The sequence below is a fragment of the Blennius ocellaris genome (assembly GCF_963422515.1).
Source record: "Blennius ocellaris genome assembly, chromosome: 18".
Taxonomy (NCBI): Eukaryota; Metazoa; Chordata; class Actinopteri; order Blenniiformes; family Blenniidae; genus Blennius; species Blennius ocellaris.
This window is the reverse complement of record NC_137667.1, coordinates 17,401,381-17,414,034: the sequence shown is the minus strand read 5'-3', so window position 1 is coordinate 17,414,034 and position 12,654 is coordinate 17,401,381. Positions and strand designations below refer to the sequence as shown.

General features: G+C 42.9%; 1 protein-coding gene across 1 annotated transcript; it reads left to right on the top strand.

The window, feature by feature from the left end:
• Positions 1 to 3,501: 3,501 nt before the first annotated feature.
• LOC308143652 (protein c-Fos-like) lies at positions 3,502 to 5,905 on the top strand (the record flags this gene model as incomplete). Its single annotated transcript, XM_080514534.1, has 4 exons — positions 3,502 to 3,630; positions 4,033 to 4,260; positions 4,917 to 5,024; positions 5,201 to 5,905. 4 exons carry the CDS (start codon positions 3,502 to 3,504, stop codon positions 5,903 to 5,905), a joined length of 1,170 nt encoding a protein of 389 aa, XP_080370660.1.
• Between the last annotated feature and the right edge of the window lie 6,749 nt (positions 5,906 to 12,654).

Here is a 12,654-nt window from a genome sequence, read left to right as displayed (position 1 = left end):
TCTGTTCTATTCTATTCTATTCATTAACCCGCGGTTTTATGTGAAACTACACAACTATAGCCCTATCCATTAAAACATATATTTTAATGCTGTTATACAAACACACATGTTATTTTATTTCTAACGTGTTGCCATTCAGGTTCATAACCAGCATTAGTTGCCATGACCTTCTATAACTCCCCTCTATTTAGTGTTTTTCGGTGTTTTCAGTTTATTTAACCTTTTTGCCTCGTGTGGAATATTTGATAATACTTAGTGAATTTAGGATTAGGGCCATTCTGCCATATTAACATTACAGTTTTCCCTCTATTTGTCCTTTGTGTTGTATTATGTGTGGAGCAACTCTTTAAAATAATGTACCTCTGGGATTGATAACGTCTATTCTATTCTATTGTATTCTATTGTATTCTATTGTATTCTATTCTATTGATTCTTTTTTTTTTTTCAGACCAAAGTGGGTTTTACACCTTCAGGCAAGGCTTGTACTTTGTGTACTTTCTGTACGCAATCCAAATATGGGTGTGTACTGGCGCAAGGTAAGGAGGACTACCTGTTCACCAGGAGTAATTTTCCACATCAGCGGTTTGCTTTAGGTACACCCATCGAATTCTAAAAGGTCTTTCCCTGAGACGTGTGGCAAAGGGAATCCTCTGGCCTCTGGCCTCGCCCCTTAAGTGATGAGGCAAGATTCATCTATAAATGCAGTGTTGCTGACACTGAGCCAAGACCGACAGTTCATATTGCTTTTGAATTCATAGTTAAGATAATTTATTCTGCTTTCTCCCATGAAATAATCAAAACTAGATTTGTTTGTACAGCCACAAGACATGCTTAAGAGGCTGAATCAGCTGTGTGAGTTTGTGTTGGAGCTGTCCAGAGTGTGTGTATCCTATTAAGTCTATTAAGTTAAGATAAAGTCAAATATGGCAGTTGATTAAAAAGCATGTGGAGCACTAGAATAACAAGCATCAGCAATATATAGCAGATCGTTAAAGATGTTAAACATGACAAAAGACGCAATCCACGCGCAGGGAAGACGTATAATAAAATGCATAGCAATATTAAAGCAATATTAAATAGACAAACGTATCATAGTCATCTGCGTCCCACGAGCCGTTGTGTTAAAGGGCGTTAATAATCGTGTCACTGTGTCAAAGTTCGCCCTTTCAAGTTAAAGCAACCGTGTTCTGTTTCCCGCGCTCGTGTTTTGGTGAACATTCCTCGTCGTCATAGCAACACCCAGCCCCTTCGCGGCAGTGACGTCCTTATTTTGCATAGCAACGAAGATCGTCTCGGTCGTAAAACAATGCGCCACTACAAACAAAGAAAAGAAAACCTCGTCGTCGTAGGTTCCCGCGTCATCGGCGGTTGCCGGGAAACCGCGTCAGCGTGAGACGTCTGTCGCCCCGAGGATCTATGGAGCGTCCTGCCTCCGTGTGTCTGCGGAGCGGCGGAACGAAACGAGACACCAAACAACCGTCTACTGGTGGATTGTTTGACTGCTTGGCAAGAGCAACAACTTCCAATAAACCGTGCTGACACAGTGTGTTTTGTTGGACTTTGTTGCTGTTTTTTTTTTTTTGAGTTTTTTTGAGTTTTTCTTTGGAGTTGAGAGTTGGAAGAAGAGCTCGCGTGGGAGGCTTGTGTTTGATAGTGAAATGATGATGAAATAAAAAAGTGAATGAACTTACTGCCACACGCGTTTTAACCTTTAGGGGTTTTTTAATTATTGGGTTAAATGACAGAAATTCACATTCCAATAGCCGCAGTTTTGGTCAAGCGAATCTAAAAATAAACTCCGTCTGTCTGCTTTAGATCACGCTCAACTTGCGTGGATTAAAACAAAGCCCTTTTCATCAGAGCTGAGTGATGTTACCCCCGACCTCTTAACCCTTCTATCCCGGGTCGCACCGGCTGAATAGGCTGAAACAGACCTCCGGGTGATCTGCCGGTAAATGGGCCGGGAGGGGGGCCGTGACTGCCGGGAAGCAGCCCCATCCGACTGGGAGGGAGAGAGAGGGAGAGGGGGAGAGAGAGAGAGAGAGGTCCCCCTCTATTCAACATCTATATATCTCCCTTCAATGGATGCGAGAAGTCATCCGATCCCTAATAATAGCTCAGTACCAAGCATATACTATGCGTTTTCCCATAGGCGCAATTATAGGTTTGCGGGAATTTCGCCCACGTAAGTGGGGTGTCAATAAATCACAACCGCAACTCAGATTTGCTTTACTCACTCGTTAAGCCGCTCTCCTTCAAAAAGGATGTAACGACAGATTGTACGTGTGTGCACGTTAAAAGCCGTCATTTCACCACAGACGGTGGGTCAAGTGATGGTATTCCCTCCTCCGTGCTGTTAAAACAGGAGGGGGGCCCCTCGGCTTGTGCGCTTTTAATGCGCAGCTAATGACGCTGTTATCCCTCACAGATGAGTCTTTTTTTTTTCTTTTTTTTTTAGTGCGTGTTTCACTTTTCTTTTGTGGCTGGTGATTGTGGGCCACATACAGCTGAGCGTCCTGTCCGCGCGCGCTCGTCGTGAGCCCCTGCGCCCCTGCGCTACCCGGAAGCGCCATATATGGTCTGACCGGTCCGCTCAGCGATTGGCTGCATGCTGCACCACAGCGACGGTTCTGTTGCTGGAGCTCCTATTCATATGCAGAGACAGGTAAAAAAAACAAAAAAGAAAAAAAACCACCATCGATATATATGTATTATATATAGACGGCATTTCATTAACAAGTTATAAATAATCACCAGTCGGTTTAAATCTCTGCAACAATACAATCAGGCTGGATTTCTCAATATTTGGCACAAATACAAGTTAAGGACATTGACCTATTGCTGTAATGTGGGATGTTTGGAGAGGACATAGAGTCCCAACAAACATTATATTCGGTGTTGTAGCACTCTGCTTACGTTAAGCTATTCGATTATATCCCCATATACAAGAATATGGGTGTTATTTTCAATATATAAATAGACAAAACGTGCAATTTAAGAACATATGAGGACATAACGGGAACATAATGTATATGCTGCAGCTGCTGCATACATGAAGTGACGTACTTCATTCATGGCGACGTGCACCTTCTTGCAGGCAGGGGTGTCACTCTTTATATATTCTCTATTTTCTTTATATGTGAAACAATATAAGACTGGCAAATGCTTGCTCCCGGGTCTAATTCACACATGTTGTGTAACTAAATGTTTTGCTGTAAACGGTGAATCGATATTACCCCCTTTTTTTGCTTCTTCTCCCTCCGTGAAATGGTTCAGTCGCGCCACACAGATTTCATTCATAAAATTCCAGCTCACTATAAAAGGCGGGCCTCTCCACTATATCTGCACAGTGACCATTTATGAACCCGGCAAATGGAATATAAGTAAGCAGTTGAGGCATCCGCGTTCTGTCCTGGTCCTGTCAAGAGAGACTCGGTCTTTTCTCTCTCTCTCTCTCTCTTTATTTTTTATTTTTTTTTAAATGCTATTTTAGATGAAAACATGCATCCAGACTCCAACACTGACTTCGACTCGTCCTCCAGCTGTAGCACAGCATCGCCTGGCGGGGACACCCCTGGGTGCGAACAGCATCCTTCCGACTCGCTTTCATCATCAATGGACAGCGTCAAGGTACAAGCGGATCTGATGCTCCTGGAAATGACCGCCATTCGAAATCTTGCACGATAATTGATGCACAAGATTAAAATTAAAAAAGAAAAAAAAGATCTATATATATCAATGATTTCGAGTTGATATGATTGGGAAACATAGTGTATGGTACATGGTGTTCACAGGGTGTATGTTCAGACATCCTGCAGAGCCAGGGTGAATAATAAAGCAAAAACGATTTCTTTATTGAAATAATTGTGTTCAATTTGATTTTTTTCTTCCAATAACCGTAATTGGTGCAACGTTTTAGCACAAAGGTCACCCCTGAACGTGTTTTCTCATTCATCAGATGTGAACCAGCTGTTTTTTTTTTTTTTTTGACATGCCTGCATCTGCACGCTTTTTTTTTTTTTTTCCTTCCAGGATGCCGAACCCAGTGAGACGTCGTCCTTTGTTCCGACTGTGACTACGATCTCCACCTCGCCGGAGCTGAGGTGGATGGTGCAGCCGGCGGTCATCACCACAACTGTCCCCGCGGCGTCGGCTCGCGCCAAGACCAGAACTCACGGCGCGAGCCAGGCGTCCTCCTCCTCCTCCCCGGCAGGTGCGAACAAGTTGAAGCCCTGCAGCAGGAAGAGGCAAAATGAGCAGGTTGGTGCGAGGAGACAGGGATGGGAGGGGGGGAATGATGGTGGTGGTGGAGGGGGGGGGGGGTCTGTAATTTTCAGTGTTGGGCTTTTAATTAACATTTGTGATCAATGAAAGTTGTGTGTTGCTTCAATCAATTGTTGCCTTCTCTTATCTTCCATCACACACACACACACATATACGTGCGCGCGCGCGCACACACACACACACACACACACGCACACACGCACACACGTGTGCGTGCGTCTGTGCGTCAACTGGTTATCGCGATATTCCAGTAGGACACTCGAGAAGGCACAATTAACGTGTTATATCGTAATATATCGTGGCTCGTACTGAACATCTCAGATAGAAAGCAATAGTTAATGCCACTGGATTATGTTTGGGATTTTTTTTTTTTTTTTTTGGAGCAAGGAGCACCGCGATGGTGGAATAGGAAATTGCATTAAAATGCGCGTTCATATGATTGGCTGGAGCGCGCCAGTGGTGCAGCATTTTCAACGCCAGAGCTCAGGATGCTCTGATCGGTAGTCCCAGCATACATGGGAAAGATTTTTGTTCCCCCTTCATGTGGAATGGTGTTAAAGAGACAAACAGTCATTTCCGACAGAACGTGGCTGGGTGCTGCTTTTTAATCGGCCACTTCTGGTTGATTCCAGCCTTCCAAAGAAGAGGAGGAAAGGAGGAGGATCAGGAGGGAGAGGAACAAAATTGCTGCCGCCAAGTGTCGCAACCGAAGAAGGGAGCTGATAGACACCCTTCAAGCTGTGAGTATGGCGTCTCTTGGAATCATGTAGGGGAGCAACATGCAGCATCCAAGCACATAACATGACGTGTCATCAGAGACCAGAGGAGCTGAAAGCAGGGATGACTGTAAATCACCATGGGCTTCATTCTTCTTCTTCTTCTTCCTTTTCCCTCATCCGGTCCCTTCTGGCTTCAGGAGACAGATACGCTGGAGGAAGAGAAGTCGGCTCTCCAGACGGAGATTGCTGACCTGCTGAAGGAGAAGGAGCGACTGGAGCACGTCTTGGCTTCACACAAACCCTCCTGCAAAGTCCCAGCAAACGACGACGACGACGACGACGACATGGAGGAGGCGACTCCAGATGACGATGACGCGATGCTGCAGGATCCCCCGGCCTCACCACAGCTGCTGTCCATCTTAGAGAGCGGGAAAATCCCAGTCGGCGATACCCCCGTCGGCCAAGACATGGACATCGTCCCATGCAACCCCGCGGTCGCCATCTTGGGGAACTCGAACATCCTGCTCTGTTCGAGCGCGGAGGAAGAAGAAGAAGAAGAAGAAGAAGCCCTGGAGGACCTACAGGGAGACGACCTGGACGACTTGGTTCCCAGTCTGGAGATGGCGCTGTCGTCCGAGGCGGCCGTGTCGGTGCCCGACATCGACCTGAGCGGCCCGTTCTGCCTCTCGGACTGGGAAACCCTGTACAAGTCCGTGGCAAACGACCTGGAGTCCCTGAGCACCCCCGTCATGTCTTCCAGTCCCACTTGTAGCAGCTACCGCACGGTGTTCTCCTTTAACCACGCCGAGATCGACTCCTTGGCCGAGAGCTGCGAGGGCCTCAAGGGCGCCGCCGAGTTCATGAAGGATAGCCTGAACTCTCCGACTCTTCTGGCCTTGTGAACGCAAAAGATGTTATGCAACAAACGCCGTATTTGTACTCGAACCAGCCAGCAAGCTATAGTCTCTCTCAAATAACCTTTTGTAGTGTGAGTTTTTGACGTGGCGTGGACCCAAACATCCGAGGTTGTGTAGATGACATGTTTACCTGTGGCCGTAACAAGGGTTTGAATTCTTCCATTACTGTTCATGCAATTTTTTTTTGTCTGAGATGAGATGTTGTGCTGGTTGTTGAAAATGCATGCAAATACAAGTCATCTGTAAGTTCAGCCCGAACTTTGTGTTTAAGAAAAAAAGAAAAAAAAGAAAAGGAGAGTCCACTTGTGATGTGAAGTTAAATCATCTTGAGTAGCCAAATCTACGTGTTTAATTGTCGACAAAGTTGTGTTGTAAACAAGTGAAAATAGAGGGTTACTACTGTGTAGCGTGTAACATCTTGCTGTGAGGTGACTCCTGACTTGACGTTTTCTTTTTTCCATGAAAAAAAAAAAAAACATCATACCATGTATTTTATCGAGATGTATTTTAACGATATAGTTTATTTTTTTACTTATGAAAGTATCCAGATGCAAAAAAATAAAATAAAATAAATAAATATATATAATATATTGAATAATGCTGGAAATAAAATAAGACAACCGCAAAAATATTCTTGGCATCATTTGGTCACCAATTTTCATCCATACACAACATGTCCCATTGCAAAGTTTTTTGCAATGTGAGTATCAATTCACATTGGGTGGATGAAGATATGATTAATGAAGAACTTTCACTTTCACATCAGAAAAACACATTCTATCACGTTTGGAAACAAGTTTGCAAGAAAACAGACAGACAGACACTTATTTCACACAGTTACAATCGTGTCAGTAGAAGAAAAATCAATTAAAACACACTAGAAATACAGGACATTCCGCTAAAATTGAATTTTTATCAATCAAAATATAATTAAAAATAGATTTAGAAAAGCAGCACAGGTAAGTAAATGTAAATAAACCATGTAGGGGAAGTTTTAGCCCAAGTTACAGCCTAGAAAGGACATGGACAACTGGCCATCACTTTTCTAGAATAAGAAAAGATAAGATAGAATAGAATTGAATAGAATAGAATAGAATAGAATAGAATAGAATAGAATAGAATAGAATAGAATAGAATAGAATAGTCACTCTGAAAGCAATGTAAACACTGTTAATAGCATTGAAATTTGGCCACAGCCTTCTCTAAATGCATGCATATAGAGATATATACAGGTATATAATTCAAGAAAATCCCTCAATTATCGTATTACCAGCTTTACCACCAAGTCAAAACCGCCAAAATGCGTGCATGTGGACTAGAAGTGGAGCTGTAGGTTCCAGTAAACAACATGCAAGGAGGGTTCGAGCCTTCAAGTTTGAAGCAGCAGAATCTATATTTCCAGCCTGCAAAGATGTCAGCGGCTCTATTTTTGGCTGCATTACATAAAGCGCCGCGTTCGGGGACCGGATCGCGTCTAAAACGAGTGGGAAGCAGGTTAATTATTTATTCATAGCGTGTGCTCCGCTGCACTATTGTCACGGTCAAGGGAATCCGATTCCACAGCAGCACAGTGCGTGCCGCTGCGTGACGTCAGCGCGCCGTCGCAGCTGACGGCCCGTTTCCGGTCGGACCAAATTTGGCGGGCGGCGGGTGTGCAGTTGTTTTGCTCCCATGGCAACGGGTAGAAAAGAGAAGAATAAGGAAGGGGGGGGGGGGGTAAACTCTCTAATCCTTCTCATCAGTTACACAGCGGGGGTCACGTGCATGATGATAATTGGCCTTGGAAGTAATTTAACAGTTGCCAAAGTGTTTCTCGGAAAAAAGCAAAAACAAGGGCAGTAAAAGATGGCCGCAGCCTGTTTGGAAATGTTTGTTACACCACAAGAGGCTCTTAATGCAATGACATTGAGAGCCTTGTGTCACTTTACACCTCGTAGAAAGTCCCGATACAACGTTTCACACAGCGACATGCACGATATGAGCACTGTCAGTGTCACATGGCTCAATGTGACAGGAGCTGCAGTACTTCCTTTTCATCGGTAGGGGGAGATAAAGAACAAATCACGAAAGCAACAAGAGTCAACTGAAAGTTGAAGCTTTTACTAATTCCATCTACAAATACTCCACAAAACATGCACAATTATGGATAAATCCATTAACAATGAACAATTTCAAATCACTTGAACTGTTTCCTCCATTGGCTCACTTTAACACAAAGTTATTTAATTATCTCTTGCCAAATAGTGTTTCACTGATTCTAAGATAACATGTTGCCACTATTTCTGTTAAGTCCTTAGTAAGTTTTCTTGCTCTTTGATCCCTTTTGATTCCTATTTTAATCACACTAATGCTTATAGATGAGGAGGATGTCATACTAATTGTGGACTCTTTGCCTCTAGTGTATAATCAGGTTAATTACTCATTTGTTGCAACTCTGTATTGTTACTTATTTAATTTTCTATTCAAATCAAATGACCCTAAGGCACATATGCAACAGTGACAGTTGTGAGCACAAACAATCTTTATTACTGTGCATAGCACAAAGTGCAAATAAACTTCAAATACATGTTGGGAGTCACTTTCTGAGTGCAGCTTGTTCAAAACGCTTTAGTAATGTCACATAATGATGATGATGATGATGATGATGATGGATGACCTATTGTTAGCTGGATGCTTCACATGTCAACCCGAATATATCAAGACAGGCTCTATTATTGTTCAGGTAGAAGCTTCGACCGCTGTGTTTAATACTGCCGGGCTAAATTAAACACCGCATTTAATTCTTTTAATTCCAGGCTCTTTGAGGTTAATGTCAAAGTTAAAGTCTTGGGTAGATTGTTGTCCTCACTACTTATGGCACTTCTTTTTTTTTCTTCTTTTTTAAATAATCAACCACGTGTACGTGATGTCTTGATGTTTGGCTATTTCTGAGGGATGATAGATGGTCTGTCAGCACCTCCGATGTCTCCTGACTCACTTTCTGTTCACTCTGCTTGTTCCTCTAAAGTCTGCGTTTCCTCCAAGATAACGCCGCCCACCTCTATGAACAAGCGTTATACTTATGTAACGATCATAATGATCAAACAGCATTGTTGACTGAGACAAAAAAAGTTAGGTTGTTGTGCAGGGAGATTATTATTACTACGAATTCGGTATAAAGCTCATCAACTTGACTGATTTGCATAAAGAGAAAGTGAGCATCCCTCAGAAGGAAAAGCGTTCTTCATAAAGAGCAAGTTATAGGACCAAATTAATGGAATGGTGCATTTCTGTAGAGAGTATCAGTTTATGGGTCGATTTCAACAAGAAATCAAAGGAAATCTAAATCACACAATATAAAAATGTAATTAAAAGCAACATGTTATTTAGATAAAAAGGAATTCAGTTTTACAGTGTTTTATAAAGTTTTATAAAACCTACTTTTACTCCAGTGATCTGGTCTTGCTCTTGTGTTGGAGGCACTGGTGACGTCTGTAACGTCACCTTTATGTAGCCTGTTTGATTATAAAGTGGAGGTTTGCACACGTCCAGGGACTTGAAAGGATGTTCACACGTCGGCAGCGGCTCCTGAGGCGCTTGCCAGTTATTCAAGTTATTTGGAGCCCATGAGGGCATGTACCGACTGATTCCTCTTATTACACACAAGGAGGTGGCACCTGTGAAGAGACATTTATCTTAATAACCTCTGAAATGTCACGTTGACCTGACGGGATTTCCGTCATTACTTCCACCCTGCCTCAAACTGATCAGACACCAACAGTGGAGGAAATCAAATTACAATCTCATGTCGTCTTGAGTATTTAAGTGAGGGTTGAGTTCTGCTGAAAGCTAAAAAAAAAGAAAAGTGTATTAGATCTACCATGGAATTGATTTTATCAGCAGCTATTTCTCATGGATCATTGGAAATCATTTCTATGAAAAAAGGCCCACAGCCTTTGGTTCCTAACCAGACGTGGAGGTCATGTGAAACTTCAATACAACTCAACTGGTTGCTAGATGACTTTGCCAATTGATGCACTTATCACAGTTGAATATAAAAATTACGGCTGCAAATTGTTCATTTTACACTGAATAAAAATCCTATTTAACCATTAGGATGTGATGATTTAATATACCTTTCTGCTACGCTCAAAACAGTGATTTATGTTGAATTTAAGATCTACAATTAAGAGCTGCTGACGTTTCATTTTTTATTTTCGTTTTAGTCCATTTAGGGGGGAAATAGTCGAGTTCTTGCAAAAAAATAAAATAAAAAATAGACATGGACATCCATGCTCTGTGCCACAAAGATTTTGTTTCTTTGGAGTCGTGCAGATTTCAGTATGAGATTCCTTCCGGCTCCGGCGGTGTCACATTGCCCCGCCTCCTAGTTACATCTCATGTCTGTCCTTGTCGCTTGCTCAAACGTTTCTACCTCTGTTATCTCGCACACCTTCTCACCACACGGCCTCCTGCTTCGCTGTGATATTCCCAAGGAAGTGCGATATTTATAGCGATAAAAACCGATGCCATGCACATTTGGGAAGGCGCAGTCACCTGATGTGAGCACTGCTGTGAGGAACACACAGAAGATGGTGTTGATACATGCATGAAGTCATGATTTATACTGTCCTGTTCAGGTCGGGTCGAGACAACACTCTGGACACACACACACACACACACAAATGGGCAATTTAGGGTCACCTAGTTTACATCCTGTGTCTTTGCTTCAATTCCTGCAGAGTGTCATTGTTAAAAAGAAACATTTCCATTTCCTCTTTTGCAGTTGAAAAAAAAATGGGGAATATCATTATTACTAACACAATATTTCCAAATCTGATACCCCAAGTGACAAACGCCTTGACTTCTGTATTTTGACTCGAATGTGTGCCTCTGGACATCTGGACATCAACGGACGTATTTAAACATCTACAACCGTCTGGGACTCTTGGGAAGGAAGAAAAGAGGAAGGAAGGCAGGAAACAAATTCACCAAAATAAAAAAAACGGTTAATATGTGTCTGTAGTGTATGTGCACAATGAGTCAGGATTGCGTCCGGAGATGTCTGGTTCACTGGGTATTTCCCAAAGATGCTGCGTTTGGTATTTATTTACGACTAACTTCACTTGACAGACTATGATTGTCTGCAAGGTGGTGGAGTCACTGGCTCTTTTCTCTCACCGCGATGATAGTCAAGGTGTGATTCTGGTGACTGGAGGCTGTTCTGTGGGGGGTTTGCATGTTATCTCAGTGCAGGGTTGGGTTTTCTTCAAATACTGCTCACACGGTGCAAACACTCTACATTGACTGTAGGTGTGCTTGTCTCTCTCTATCTGACACACACTTCAGTGACCTATGACCCTAGATTTCATTGATAGATTATTTTAACTCAACCTTTTGACAATCATTGACAAAAATGCCTTCTAGTTTTCAAATGCATTTCCCCCCCCCCCACGCAAAAAATATACTTGATTTAAAAAAAACCCCACAAAACACGAACTTGCATGTGCCAAAAAAAAAATGACTTACTGTTATTGACTCCAACTACTGACCACAAAGCAAGAAGTCTGCAAGAGTTTGGCAAAGTGTCAAAAAATCAACCACCAAGAACATTGTATAAAGGAAAACATAGTTGTTTTTTGGGTTTTTTTTTTTTAAACAAATTTCTTAAGAGCGGCAGACACAACACAACACTGAGACCCTGAGATCATTGCAAGCAAATGAGCATATAGCCTCAAAAGCCATGCGGTCAAGATGAGTTTCTAAAAACATTTATAATGCAACAGCTTAAAAAAAAAAAAAAAAAAAAAAAATTTGTATTGTGCACCGGTATTGTATTGACAAAATTGGCTTTATGTCAAGATTGAAGCAGTAATTGAAAATATAGTCATTTTCATCACGTGTGTTCTGCATCCCAACAAAGAAACACTTCAACTTTTGAATTTAGGGTGAAATTGAACTCCACGTGGCTTCGGGTGCCATATTGGCCTGGAACGTGTGTGTGTGTGGCTACAAGTGTTGAGTTTCATTTCTGCTTTTCTCCTGTGGGCACAAAGGGATCCAGCTGAAGGTGTGGATGGGTGAGAAGGAAAACTCTCAGTGTCTGTCTCCATAATGAACTCCCGTCTGCTCCGTCCAGCTGAAGCGACTCTAAACATCCCCCCCCCCCTGAAACCTTCACCTATGTCGGGCTCAACAGTGGCGCACGGTGGGCGCTGGCCTCCCCTGGCCTCCCCTGGCCTCCCCTGGCCTCGATCCCCTCAGATGCGAGGCATAAATCAAGGCAGAACCAAATTAGAATCTAAAAAAAGGAACGGAGTGGGGTATTTCGGCGAGCCTCTAATAACCCGGCTGCGTGTTCCGGGTGGAACAGTTGAGCTGGCGTCATGTACAAACCAAACGAGCCTCAGATGATAGCAATAGTAGTAATAATAATAATACCTCTCAGGAGAAGCACGGTCAAGAATGACCTGCTTGACTGCATGTTTCATTAGATATAGTTGCATATTGAAAGATGCTTTTTTGGACACGGAGAAGCTCGGCAACATAAACAAGCGTGTCGCTGTAGATCAGCCGCAGCCTCGATGCTAATTTTACGTAACGGGTTGTGTCAGGGAGGGAATCCTGCATCGTAACTTGCAGACCACATGGTCCAAGGCTAAAAAACGTATACCTCATTTATCATTGGGTGGGATGTAGTTAACAGCTGGCCACACTAGAAGGAAGCAGTGGGAAGAGGCAGTCACTCCCCTTTC